Here is a 13,833-nt window from a genome sequence, read left to right on the forward strand (position 1 = left end):
GTACGGTGAAGAATGACACCTTTACTCAAGACTAAAAAAAACTTGCAATACTCTCTCTGATTGGCCATGGGGAATTGAACTGCAGTTCAAAGTACCTGGTAACCTTCACATCCCATCTGTTTTATTCTTCTTTGAAACTAATTCTAAATCATAATCCAGAGGCTTCCAAACCTTAGTAATAATTAACTCCACTGTATTGACTCAAAGAATCCTAACTAGCATTGGGCTTTAATATAACTAATCTTGTAGGCCTGAGCTGTTGCTGTTAAACAGAGCCATATTCTAGAGGCAGTAGCTTTTATTACGACTAATCTTAAAAATAAGCATTGTGTTTCAAGTTACAGGTATCAATTGATACTGCTATGCTAATAAAAAATTGTATTGAGATATTTAGGGGATGACGATTGTAGTTTTAAAAACTTTGTATTAGTTTAGAATTACTTTTAGAAGCAAAGTAAATACATGAAGGCATGTTTGAAAAAACATAGAACACAATCTGTTAAAAACAGGAACTATAAAATACTGCTGGAAGTACTTAGCATGTTCCTAACTTCACTTCTTGTATCAAAAGATCAATTTCTTCTGTTTCTTTGCATCTCTGTCAAAGTCTTTAAGTGTGTCCTGCTTTTACTACCTCCTTTTGAAATTGTACCATTCCATCAGCTTCTTGTCAAGGGTCCCTTAAATAGCAAAATTCATTGAGAATTGCTTGTCTTCAGACTATCCTTGTTGTCTTCATTTTGGTGGTAATGTAATCTTCACTTCACAGTATTGTCCTAAAGACAGAGTGTAAAGCTAGGCGTATTTTTGTTTCCAAAATCTCAAAGTTCTGGTATTGGCATTCATGTTTTTGGCACGTGTATGCTTCCTCCGTAGCGAATTTTGTCTCTGAACATATTAACTGTTCTGATACAATAACAGTTGAAGGTTAAGAGAGCTGATGCTGATCCTTGGAATTCATCTGCATTGACTTGTTATAAATAAATAATTTAAGTTTAAAATTAGTGTTGTAGAAATACATGCTTTGGAATTTGAAAGACGGTAGCAATTTGTGGCTGTCCTAAAGTAATCTTAAGGTTGTAACACAGCGTCCCTCCCCAGATAACTTGTAGGTTTTTTCTTGCTGAGAATGGTCCTTTTGTAAGTACTGAGTTTTTTTTCTATTCTGCTCTACATAGCTGTTAATGACTTTTGGTTCTTCAGAGTTGCTGGTGCAAGTAGGAATTCTATACAGTGTGTTCATGTATTGCTTTTGGGCTTATGTGCCAGTCTGTGTATGGAAATGGTAAATGTATGCTGCAATTTATGCAAATATAAGAAATCATCTGTGATTGTTTCAGGTCCTAAATTATTGGATTATGCTTACCATCCCGGTTTAGAACATAAATGTAAGAAGGATATTCTAATTGGCAGAATAAAAAACTCTGAAGATAAATCATGGAAAAAAATACGCCCAAGACCAACAAAGACACAGTATGTAGGACCATATTATATATGTAAAGGTACGTGTTATAGAAGGTAAAATATTAATGCCTACTCTCAAAGTTATATAGTTTAGCTTTTTCTTGCTTATGGGAGGTGGAGAAGGGATGTTGCTGGGTTGTTTGTGTTTTCAAAGGCTGTAAGGAGAACCATATTTTGAGCATTCATGTGATTATCTAGAGAACATGCACTGTGTTTCTGTACTGTTACTCTCCATGAATAACTTTGCTTCCAAATGCTGGGCTGTCACTATTCAAACAATAAGAAAAATGCATTCTTGTCAGATTTTTGCAGTATGAACCTCTACTTATGATGTAGGCAAGGTGACTCATGGATTAATTGACAGCTGTATTTAAGCAAAGGGTATTCTGGGTTCTCAGCACTGTTGCCTTAGACTAGAAAAGGGTAGTTGATGGAGGTGTGCATCAGCCTTTCTGGGGAGTTTTACATTTTCAGCAAGTCCTTCAGCATTAAGGTTTTTCTTCTGTTAGATTTCAGTGACTCATTTACTATAGATGCACCTTTTTTATTAAAAACATTTGAAACTGAGTTAGTGGAAGTTTTAAGAATAGTTTCCAATAAAAGTTGTGTAATAGCGATGTCATATTCCATGTTACCATTTCAGATGTTGCTGCTGAAGAGGAATGTAGATACCCAGGTCATTGCACATTTGCATATTGTCAAGAGGAGATCGATGTGTGGACGCTGGAGCGCAAAGGAGCCTTTAGTCGAGAGGCTCTTTTTGGAGGAAACGGAAAGATCAACTTGACTGTGTCCCGACTTCTTCAAGAACATCATGGATTATTTATGTTTCTTTGTGAGGTGCTGCTTTATTTCTAATGACACAATAAAAGTTATAATAGATAATAAAATTACCTGGAAAGAAATGCTGTGGTTCATGCATGACTTATTTTGTAAATTTTGAGATGCATGTTCAGTAATAGTCTGGCTAGCTTGAAGTCTCTTAAAATTTTTAAGGTAAGGTATATTTTTAAATGTATAAAGTACATAAGCTATAATTATCTGTTTTTGTATTCCAGAAATGTTTTGATCACAAACCCAGAATAATAAGCAAAAGGAACAAGGATAACTCATCTTCTTGTTCTCATCCTGCTATGCATGACTTTGAAGATAACAAGTATGTCTGAAATACCATCTCTTTGTTTCAAATTAAAAGCACAGGTTTCACGGCATTTTTAAAATATTGACTTCGATTTCTTACCTGTTGATGAACTTCTCGTCCTTGGTAACAGACTGTTATGCTTTGGCGGTATTGAGAAGTCAAACTTTGTGAACAAGGATTGTCTCATGTAACTAAATTAAAAGAGAAGTATGTTTTTTATTAGTGCATTAAAAATTAGTGCATCCACCCTCATGTTTGAATCTGACTGTTTTAGTGTCAGTTTGTTAATAGCTCATCTACCACTGAGCTGCATTGATGTAAATTGATGTGTGATGTTAAATTAATATAGGAATTCATGTTTGCTCTTTCTTCAGTCTGGTTTGCTTATTTTGCTGTAGTTTTAACTCTGTTAAGAACAGGTTTACCTTAATTACAGTGTCTCAAGTAGACCGTGTTCTTTATTAATACAGTTGATAAAAAAGCATGGGAAAGTGTCTTTATTAAATAAGTTTTGGAGAATTAATAGACTTACATTTTTATATGATGGTAACGTAAGTGGGAGCAGTTTAATTACTTTGTTTGTACTCCCCTATACTGAGGAAACGTTACAGCTGTAAGAGCTAGGCTGTTACAGTGATGCATCAACTCTTTCTTTAATGGTGCTCTACAAAAGAATAAATACTTGTAATTAGATCAGGATATATACTTGAAAGGGGACATGACATGCTTTCCCTCTTGGAACCCGGTGATCCAGCTGGATTGAATTCAGTAATGCTTTGCAGAAGAGGGGCCTCTGGATTTCACCAGAGTACTGTTTTGTGATACTGGTTTACTCAGCCTAGAAATGACAATTAGATGCTACTTCCTTCTGGAACCTTTTTTGGCTTTCTGATTTCAAGTTAAAAGTGTTAAAAAGACTTTTGAATAAGCTGTGATGGAGGATGGTTATTTTACATGGTTTTCCACACATGAGCAAATTAATTTTAACCAGTATCTAAAACACTGTTTTCAAAACAGGTGCCTTGTCCACATTTTGCGAGAAACTATGGTGAAATATTCGAAAATCCGCCCTTTTCAAGTTCGATGTCAGCTTGACCTTTGCAGGCACGAGGTGCATTATGGCTGTTTACGAGAGGATAAATGCTTTTATGCTCACAGTCTGGTAGAGCTTAAAGTCTGGATAATGCAAAAGGAAACAGGTATGTTTGGTAAAATGCTCACTTTTCATTGTAATGCCGCTTCTTCCTTGTGTCGCCTCCCTTATGAAATTAGCATGTTGGAATCACTGCATTCACTTAGAATTTGCTGGAATCTTCGATACAGCATATTCAATAAACAGTAATGTAAACATGATGAAAAGTACTGAGTAGGCTACTAGCTATTCAAAATTAGCAAGTTTTTGGTAATAAAAACTGTCAAAACTAGTCAATATGATTAGATTTTTTTTTTCCTTGGAACAAAACTAGAAGTCTTGAGTAGATATTAAATCTAAATCGAACTAGATTTGTTTTTATTTTTAAACCTTCAAAGTCTGGAAGATACTGATCAAATTTATTTTTCACAGAGCACTGAAACAAAAACCTGAAATATTAATTTTTTGCCATTGTTTCCCTGCATCCCCCAGTACAAGAGTCAAGTTTTTGCACAGTTAAACCTTTCTTTTAGCTTAGTGCCATTCTGATATTCTTACATAGTGAGCCAGAAAAGAAATCTTTCTGGTTTGTTACTGTGGCTCTCATTAGTGTATGTGTTGATAAAGCTTAACTATTTTTCTGTTCTTGCTTACGAAGGACATTTAGGCTGCTTTTTGTTGATCTTGCTTGTTTTTGTTGGCTTCTGTGAAGATAAATTTTACTGCTTCATTTCTAGTGGATAGCTTTTGAATGACATATCTGTACTTACAGTCCATTTCTTGGTCATGAGTTCCAAACTCTCCATGACCGACTTTATTTTTTTATTTATTTGTTTGGTTTTTTTTTTTAGAAAAAGCAATTGACCTGTTAGTGGTAAATAATTTGTAGCACGTAACAGTTGCTCATTCTTCCTACCTGGCTCTGTATGAGAGCAGTACTTCACTGATTAAGTAATCATGTTGGATCATTGTGATGCACAGAGGAAAAAAGGAAAATTTTGCAATCCCAATGTGTTACAGTGTTTCTGGTGGTTTTGCCCCTTTACGTCTGTGATTTATCCTTGTCTGCCTGTTCTTTGAAGAAGAGGCTCCTTGTTGCTGCACCCTTCTGTCTAGATTCTTGCTCAGGTAAACTGACATGAGATCTCATACTGACCTGAACATTTTGGAGGAAGGAAATCAAACAGAGGCAAGAGATGGCTTTCTTTGCCTATTCCCTGTTCTGTCTCTCCTGGATTAGCCTTTAGAAGTTTCTATGTGAAAGTAAAATAGTTACTTTCTTACCAGCCACCCCTACAAAGGCAAGGATAGAAAATGCTTACACTATAATTTCTATTTTGAAGTAGGGGTTGGGTTCTCCAAGAAACTTGATGTGCCACAGGAGGCATATTTTTTATTTTATGATGTGTTCACGCAGTCATGCTTTGCCAAAGTCAGTAAAAACTCAGTCTTTGCTCTTTGAATGAGGCTCCTCTTGTGAGTGTAAGGTGTGGTAAGTAAAAGGAATGCTACCTTAGGAAAGAAACATTTTACCGAACCTCAAATCCAAACACAGGTGACAGTCTGTATTTATGTGGAATGAGTGCAGTAAATGTTACAGTGTATGTGAACAGTGTATAGCTCAAATAGGAACCTTATACAAAGCATTAATAAGATTTTTTTTTTTTTTTTTTTTTTGGAACAGAACCTAATCAACAAGGGCTTGTTTAAAATCTTTGTAAAGAAGGCAGAAGCAATCTGGGGTCTGTTAGCTTGCATTTTGGGTAGTTTTTCTGTGGTCTGTAATAAAATGTAGCTTTTCTAATTAGATTGTCATTAGGGTTTTAGTACATTATGTTTAAATAAATACTCAAACATGCATCTTTACTTATTTGAGCATTCTGCAGTTTAACAAACTTTGATGTTTGCTTTTTGATGTGATGATACATACAGTTTTTCTGGTTTGGAGGCTCTCATGATTCTTCAGTGTATGTGTGTGTGTGTGTATGGATGTGGACATATGTCTACACCCACAGGTGAGTGTCTGAGTGTATGTACACAATATATAAAAAGAAAAATGGATAAAAACTTAGGGGCTTCAGTAGCATTCCAGTTTGAGCATGTGTGTAATTCTACAACAGTTGTAAGTGCTGAAGAACTTTCCCCCTTTCTTTATAGGTATTTTGCATGATACTATTGTTCAAGAATCAAAGAAATACTGGCAGAACATGGAAGCTAGTGCACATGGATCACAGGTATTTTCATTTTTCCATTAAACTAATGCCACAGTGACTTTGGTGATAATTCTTTTTCTGTGTCTGTGTATAATGTAGCTTATTTTAGAAATTACTTTTTTAATGCTTTCTTCCAATAATCTCTTTCACTTTAGGCTTTCTTCAGCTTGCTCACTCACACTAAAATACCTGCTTTGCTTTTATGCAGCTCTTTTTTTACTTCACTTTTTCTGTCATAGGTGGATTTAAAACCTAAATATAATTTCAAAGTCAGCTGCCATAGAGCAATTAATTAGCTCTTCAATATGTAGGACTTTTATGTGTTTAGTTTGTATATATTATCACAAATTCTGGGTACCTACACCTAAATCAGAAATAAGTTAAATAAAAATGCATTTATAAAGAAATGTCTGGTTTGAAATTAGAAGCTAAACTATTACAAGGCATGCAGTGTAGCGTCTGCTTCTGGAATTCATGATTGTGTATGAATTTCTGTGCAGATACAAAATACCTTTTATTGTTGTTATTTTTTTGGCTTAAGATCCTTGGGAACCAAATGAGGTATGGATCACTTAATTTGAAGATGAAGTTTGTTTGTGGTCAGTGCTGGAGAAATGGTCAAGTTAATGAGCCAGACAGAAACAAAAAGTACTGTAGTGCAAAGGCCAGACACCCGTAAGTAAGACCAAACTGTGAAAATTTTACTCTGTCAGCCGTTTAAAACCTCTTTTGGCAAACTTTGTTACTGCTTGGGAAAGAGTCATACAAGGAAATAAAAAGTCATGCTGAAACAGAACACAGTAGTTTTTGTAGTATGTTAATAATTGGTAAGGAGAAACACTTTGGCTGTTTGCTTTGGGATTTTTTTAATTATCAGTTACGGTAAAGTTTCAGTAGAATTTAGTTAAATCTCAAATATGTGGTGAAAGCTTTATAAAGAACCTTTCTGGGGTTTCTTGGTTCTGCTTCTGTGTACACTGTGTGTCCTTTTTTTAATATATTTTTTTTCATTGAATGCATCTGGTTTGTAGATGGACCAAAGATCGCCGTGTGGTGCTAGTAATGTCTAATGAACGTAAGAAGTGGATGACCATTCGTCCTCTTCCCGCAAAGAAACAAGTGCCTCTGCAATTTGATGTATGTTAACCTAAGCCAAAATTTTTAGTGAAGAAAGTAAATAACTGGAAAATACTGGTAATTGGGCTGATTTAGTCAGTTCTGCAGAAATTCCCGTGGGAGTTGGTGGGAATATATTTATAGTGTTTCTACAGAATTCAGCCTTTGAAGAGCACTGATCTCACACGTTATTACTGAAGCCCTTTCTCATCTGGAAGTTAATAACTTTTTAAAGTGATTTAACTAAGTTCTTACTATTTCCAGTAAATACTTCAGAAAGAGTTCAAACGTATCTGTGGTTTGGTAATCTGGTCAGAGGCAAAAAACAGCCATAGTACTTGCTTCCAGCAGTTTGTTCTTTCTAACTACAATACATGAGGTTTTTATAAAATGAAGATGACTTTTTTTTTAATGTGAAATAAATCATAGAATTGTTTAGGTTGGAAAGAACTTTTAAGATCATTGAGTCCAACTGTTAACCTAGTGCTGCGAAGTCCACCACTAAACCATGTCCCTAAGTGCCACATCTGCACATCTTTTGAACACCTCCAGGGATGGTGACTCGACCATTTCCCTGGGCAGCCTGTTCCAGAGCCTGACAACAAATACGTGTCTGATTGGGAGGGGGAACACTAGCCAAGACTGGAAAAAAAAAATCAAAACCCAAACCATTTTCTACTATCATCCATTTTACTTTATATTCATAAGGATATTTTTTTTATTCACATTCCAGTTGTGCAATCATATTGCTTCAGGCAAGAAGTGTCAGTATGATGGGAACTGCTCATTTGCTCACAGTCCTGAGGAAAGAGAGATGTGGACCTATATGAAGGAGAACAGCAGTAAGTAGAAGAGCAAATTACTGGGTAGAACTGAAAAATCAGAAATCAAGAGTAATAAATGACATAAATGATAATATCATGGTTTGCAAGAAAGCAGGCTAAATTTACAAAGAACTGTAGCATAGTTTATATTAGTACTTCGAAATTCAGGTGTTGATTCACGGCAGCACGGTTGTTACCTGGTGGCACAATTGTTACCTGTACTTTGGGTGCCTGTTCAGAAATGTGTAACATCTTACTTCCCCTAGGTAGGCAGAAATGGGTCTTGGTTAGTAGCCAGAGATTCATACTGCTCTTGGCTCTTGTCTCTAAACTGTGCAACTGTCTATATTGTGTCCTTCCTTTTTTCTTCTTACAATAGGTGGGGACTGAATTATGCTTGCAAACTCAAATCATTCATCTAGCATTCTCAAACTCTTGCCTTAATTGCTAATTACTTATTTTAGCTTCTGCTCTCATTAGTTCAAGACTTGGAGCAGTTGTATGACATATGGCTAAAAAGTCAAAAACCAGAAAAAGGAGATGATACAGCTGCTGCACAGGCAAACAAAGAGAATGGGAAGCAAATTCACATGCCGACTGACTATGCTGAAGTTACAGTAAGTAATCATAGGTATAATTCCAAATTCAAACTTGTGGGTTTTTGTTTTGCCTTTTATTCCCCCTGCAACCAGTAGCATACATCATTGCCCTTAATTTCTTGGTGCTTTCTTAGGTGGTAGCTAGCTACACTAAATGCAGACTTTAACTGACACTCTAAAGCCAGTGGAGATCGTAAACCTCAGGTGATTGTTTAAATAACTATATCTCTTTAGGTAAACAGCAATTTACAGGCCAACATAAAGAAAATGTTCAAAATGTATTAGGAGCAGTTCTGTGGTTACAGTATTGAATTCTCAATGTTTTGTTTTCAAATTCCCTGTAAAACAGGTGGATTTTCACTGTTGGATGTGTGGAAAGAACTGTAATAGTGAGAAGCAATGGCAAGGTCACATTTCTTCTGAAAAGCATAAAGAGAAGGTTTTCCACACTGAGGACGATCAAAACTGCTGGCAGTATCGCTTTCCAACGGGATATTTTAGCATTTGTGATAGGTATGTGGTTTTTAAGATGTTAAAAATGCTGAAAAATGACAGTTCATAGTATAAATAATTAAGGCGGTTGACAGACAATGTTTGTAGTATTTCTTTTTTTGCATGCATCTTTCAAGAAGAAATTACGTAATTAATGGTATTTTAACACTAATATTACTCAGGGAGTGACAAGGTGCCTAATTGTGGAACCAAATTAATTGCTTATGTGATGTTATTCAATGGTTGCAAGTTTACTGCAGCTGCATAAAATCTTGCTGGTATTATTGCAAGTTTACTTAGGCATCTATATATTAATTATCCGTGGAACACAAGAACAGTACCTAGCTGGACAGTGATTTGGGCACTTTAAGGCAAGTAGAAATGTTGTTAGCATCAAAACAGATCTGTTAAAGTTGAGTATTTGCTATTGGAAGTCGTTTATGAACATGTGGAAGAGAACTTCCAATACGTGTTGGTTTTCCCCAGCATTGGTTGTATGTGTTGCTGCTCCCTTTAATTCTGAACTGCAGCCTGTTTTCCTGACTGCAGTTGATTTTTTTGCAAATCTGTTGAAAGTTATTTTCACTGTTGTAATCGTTTTGGAAGGCTAAAAACTTTGGGATCTGCATTCTGGAGTTAAGATTCACTTGACTGGTATGAATACCTTTGTTACTCCATTTCAAGTTAAAGGTTTTGAATGACTTCGAGATCTTGAGAAATTACACAGCATATAAAGCGAGTTATTTTTTGTTTGCAGTCTGCATGGAACCTTACATGCATCCCCTTACTAAATTTTTAATAACATCCTAAATGTATTTTATGTTTTGAATGCTAATAAACGTTGATGTGCTGTATAAAGTGAATACAAACTGGTGTGCTTGTAACTTAGTAAAAAATACTAGGATAAAACAGATTAAGTCATACTGAGTACCTAAACCCAAAATTTAGTTAACAAAGGGTAGTTAATTTGTTTTTTTTTAGCAATGGTGGTTCTTTAGCTTAGTGACTTAAAAGATAAGGTATTCACTTACCTGATAATTTGACCTGATGAAATAAAAGGTTTCAAGCATGAAATGAGTCAATAAAGTAGGAGCATGAAGAACAAAGAAAGGAGCTATCTTTTGTCCTTTATAAATACTTAGCAGCTGGGAAAAAAATATAAGCAAATGCTGAACAGAATTAGTATCGTCTTACTTAAAGTACTCTTCCAGGGTTTTTTCCTTAATATTTTTAGTGTATTTGAAAAACATGACCAGAAGAAAATACTTAGATACAATATTGATCATGATAATTCTGTGAAAACACTATTTGAAATCTGTCTTAACAGATATATGGCTGGTACTTGCACTGAAGGAAACAACTGTAAATTTGCCCATGGAAATGCTGAACTCCATGAGTGGGAAGAACGAAGACAAGTTTTAAGAATGAAGCTCAGCAAAGCCAGAAAAGACCACTTGATTGCTCCCAGTGATAATGACTTTGGAAAATATAGTTTTTTGTTTAAAGATTTAAACTAATACTGAGATGACACATACATGTTATCAGCTGGAAGCATAAGCCAGAAAATTTGACAATAATCAAAAGCATGTGACAGAAAAGCTGCAGGTTTTCTGCTTTTATTGGCATATATTGTTCCTCCTGAACAGCAAAATATAGTAGATTTAGGGGGATTGAGCAGACCTGTCTATGCTCTCATGAAACAGAGTGGTGATTAAAAAAAATCTGAAGTATTATGTGCTTACTCACCTTCTGTTGGACAGAAAGTTAGGAAATAGAAGTGGGGGGGGGGAGGGGAAGAGAGGTTGTACTATCTAGGAAGCCCCCTAGTATCAGTCCTTCAGTTGAAAAACTTTAAGGTATCAAGGTATTGCAAAAGAGAGTGTTATGGGCTAAGAAGAAAATGATGGATGAAAATTCTTCAGATCTTTTAATGGAGAGGATCTGTTTAAAACAAAGTTTGTTACTTATCTATATGTAGGTTGCTAAAAAGGATTTTCTTATTAAAGATTTTAAACAAAATAACCATTTAACTACAATATATGTTGAATGGGTATTTTTTCTCTATTTGTATGTTTCAATATAATTTACTGAAAAAGGATCTTGGGAGGAAAAACATTAATTTTTGAAAATGAAGTAGTTAAAATTCTGTTTCTTGGTCTTTGCTGTTTAAATGATGATTTTGAGAGATTACACTTGTATGTCAGTATTGTGTATTATTGTATGGACTAATGTTGCCTGTAATAAAGAGAACTTTACACAAAGCTGTTTTCTGCATGTAGCCTCTCAGGCTTGAGATTTTGTAAAAACAAGCAAACAATGATTTGCCTATTAGCAAAAGCTTCAGCACCTGTAGCTAAAATTTTAGTAAGTTGGTATTTGTGCCTCCAGCTACTTGTTTGCAGTTTCCTGTATTGTCATTAGCTCATCGCATCACTGCAATAACAAAAACGGCCAACTAATAACTTGAGAAGTAGACAAGCGTTTTGGAGCTATGCAGTGTTGGGACGTTTTCAGGCTTTTAACTTGGGCACGAAGCACAGCCTCTGCGGCAGGGTGGATGGGATGTCGGATGGCGGTTCCTGCAGACTCGGGGAAGTGGAAAACCATTCATGGACCGAGGTGACATCTGGCTGACGAGCCTTTGGGCTTTACAGTCGCTGGAGCTTCTGTTGTGTTTTGGCTTCTCTGCAGATTGTACTTTCAGCTTGCTTGGTTTGGCTTAATTTTGTTTGTTGTGTGTTTTTTTTTGTTTTTGTTTTTTTGTTTGTTTTTTTTAAAAAAACTAAGCTGCTTTCAGCCATTCATTTGAAAGAGCTAAAGCTAGTTTCTGTTTTTTCCCCATGACTGATGTCTCCATCCTCTTGAGAGTATTTTTCTCTGTTGTTGGCTGACCTTACATAATTAGAAGAGCTTTAAGAATGACTTCAGTAGTTTGAATGTAGTCATTGGCCATATATTGTGTATGTAAACGGTATTGAGCCAAAGTTCAGTGATGCTCATACACATGATGAACCTGGATGCTGTGTCCCTTTTGCTTTCCTGAAGGAAAAGCACAACAAATACTAACCATGCTTTGGCCAGGGCCGGGGGAACCTGCGAGGTGGCTGTTCCCTTACAGGCTGGGCTGGAGTGCGTGGAACGGGATGTACAGTATGCATAGGGAGTATGCAATGCCACCTGCTGCAATGCCCGTTTTCTTACATTGTAATAAACTGAGGTTGACGTAGAGTGCTATGGACACCGTTATGTGACAACCAGACTGTATCGTGTGCCTTTCTGAATTGTTTTCTCAATTTCATGCTTTCACTGTTTAATGTAAGTGCTCTGTAAATTATTGGAAGTAATTCTAGACAAAACTAAACATGAAACCCTTGTTCTGTAAGGACAGTGTGAAATCTTTACTGTTTTGCTGCGGGGGGTATGGGTGGGGGGTGGTCGCTTCTGGAGGGGACCCCGCCGATCCCGGGGGGGTGGGGGTGGCTGCGGCCGTGCCACGGGGACCCCCGGCCCCCCCTTCCCGAGGCTGCGGGCGGGCAGCGCGCGGGGGCGCCCGGGCCTCTCCCGCCGGCGGGCCGCGCCCCCCCCGCTCCCCGCCCCGCGGTGCCGCCTGCCCCTGCCGCCTCTGCGCCTGCTCGGGCGGCGCGACGTGGCGGCGGCGGGTTCGCTCGCGGAGGGGCCGCCCCGGCGCGGATGACAGGCGGGCTGTAGGGAGACGTGTGCGAGCGGGAGCGGCCCGTTGCCCGCAGGCTCCCCGCCTCGGCCGGGGGCGATGTCGTTATGCGGCGGCTCCGGCCCCGCGGCTGCCCCTCGGCTGCGGCCCCGCGCCGCCCAGATGGCGCGGCGGCCCGAGCTGCTGTGCGGCGCAGCCATCGTGCTGGGCTGCGCCTTCCTCGTCGCCCTCAAAGTCACCTGCAGGTAACGAAGGGGGGGGGGGGCGGCCTCAGGGGAGCGGGCGCGGCTCGGCGGGGGTGCGTGCCCCGGCGGCCGGGCCGGAGCTGCCGGCGGCGGGGCCGGTGACCGCCCGGGGCGCGTCCCCTGGTGCCCGCTGTGGCGGCGCCCCGCGCTCTGTGGGCGGGCTCCGCGCGGGGCCGGCCCGGCTGAGGGGCAGGCAGACATCTTCCTGCTGGGCCCGACGACATGCGATCGCCATGGCAACGTTGGCCGGGCCCGTGTGGCGGGCGGGCACCGTCGCAGCTCAGCGGCGTGTGGCGGCGGGGGACGCGGGGCCCAGCGCCCCGCGTAGGGCAGGGGCTGCCGGGGCAGGGGGAGCGCCCTGCTCCCTGCGCAGGGGCCTGCTCGGGAAGAAGCGGCGGTGGCTTTGGGACACACACGCCTTGACCGAGGGCGTTGGGGTGTGGTGGTGGGCGCGTGGCTGCACATGCACCTGAGGGACAGGCGCTTTCTGGAAAACGCTGGTTTCCTCCAGCCCAGAGAGCTGCTCGTACCCCGCGTAGCCGCGAAAGGGCTGAGCCCCTCTCCTCAGCCGGCTGGGGGTGCAGCGTGGGGAGCAGCAGGTCTTTTCTGGCTCCCGTTCGTGGTGGCACCCCAGTCACCTGCACCTGCTTCAGATAGGGAGGCGCTGTGCGGCTTTACCCCCCACCCCCACCCCGATCTGGTGGTGCTCCCCGTGGGAGCCGGAGCTGGCTTCGCCACACGGTGCCTTTGGCTCCTGCGCGTGGGAGCTTGGGGCTGTGGGGGCTGGGGCCTGTGTGGCCTGGGGGGCTTTAGGCCAAGGCGGCAGCTCCATGCTTTAGCCGGTTCCATTCTTTAGGCCAAGGCAGCGGTGCCGTGCCTCAAATCCTTAATTTACAAGGAGAGTAATTTAAGAACATTTACTGCATTTGGGGTTTAA

The 13,833-nt window shown here is 39.8% G+C and overlaps 2 protein-coding genes across 5 annotated transcripts in view; both read left to right on the top strand.

Moving 5' to 3' along the window:
- Positions 1 to 12,363, top strand: part of ZC3H7A (zinc finger CCCH-type containing 7A) — a 30,106-nt gene extending 17,743 nt beyond the window's left edge. For 2 of the 3 annotated variants that reach the window (XM_056337740.1, XM_056337739.1), the window contains exons 13-23: positions 1,341 to 1,502; positions 2,108 to 2,304; positions 2,523 to 2,620; positions 3,623 to 3,804; positions 5,895 to 5,971; positions 6,492 to 6,625; positions 6,982 to 7,087; positions 7,800 to 7,908; positions 8,371 to 8,507; positions 8,839 to 9,002; positions 10,309 to 12,363. In XM_056337740.1, coding sequence (XP_056193715.1) covers positions 1,341 to 1,502; positions 2,108 to 2,304; positions 2,523 to 2,620; positions 3,623 to 3,804; positions 5,895 to 5,971; positions 6,492 to 6,625; positions 6,982 to 7,087; positions 7,800 to 7,908; positions 8,371 to 8,507; positions 8,839 to 9,002; positions 10,309 to 10,498 — 1,556 coding nt within the window. In that variant the 3' untranslated portion in view covers positions 10,499 to 12,363. Of the gene's footprint in view, positions 1 to 1,340; positions 1,503 to 2,107; positions 2,305 to 2,522; positions 2,621 to 3,622; positions 3,805 to 5,894; positions 5,972 to 6,491; positions 6,626 to 6,981; positions 7,088 to 7,799; positions 7,909 to 8,354; positions 8,508 to 8,838; positions 9,003 to 10,308 lie in introns of those variants that run through there. The other variant, XR_008821666.1, reaches the window with a different exon arrangement.
- Positions 12,364 to 12,666: 303 nt separating this feature from the next.
- The window catches only part of TXNDC11 (thioredoxin domain containing 11), a 42,245-nt gene continuing 41,078 nt past the window's right edge, over positions 12,667 to 13,833 (top strand). For both annotated transcript variants that reach the window (XM_056337742.1, XM_056337741.1), the window contains exon 1: positions 12,667 to 12,896. In XM_056337742.1, the coding sequence (XP_056193717.1) occupies positions 12,751 to 12,896 (146 nt within the window). In that variant the 5' untranslated portion in view covers positions 12,667 to 12,750. The remainder of the gene's footprint in view (positions 12,897 to 13,833) is intronic.

Source organism: Falco biarmicus, chromosome 4 (assembly GCF_023638135.1).
Source record: "Falco biarmicus isolate bFalBia1 chromosome 4, bFalBia1.pri, whole genome shotgun sequence".
NCBI lineage: Eukaryota > Metazoa > Chordata > Aves > Falconiformes > Falconidae > Falco > Falco biarmicus.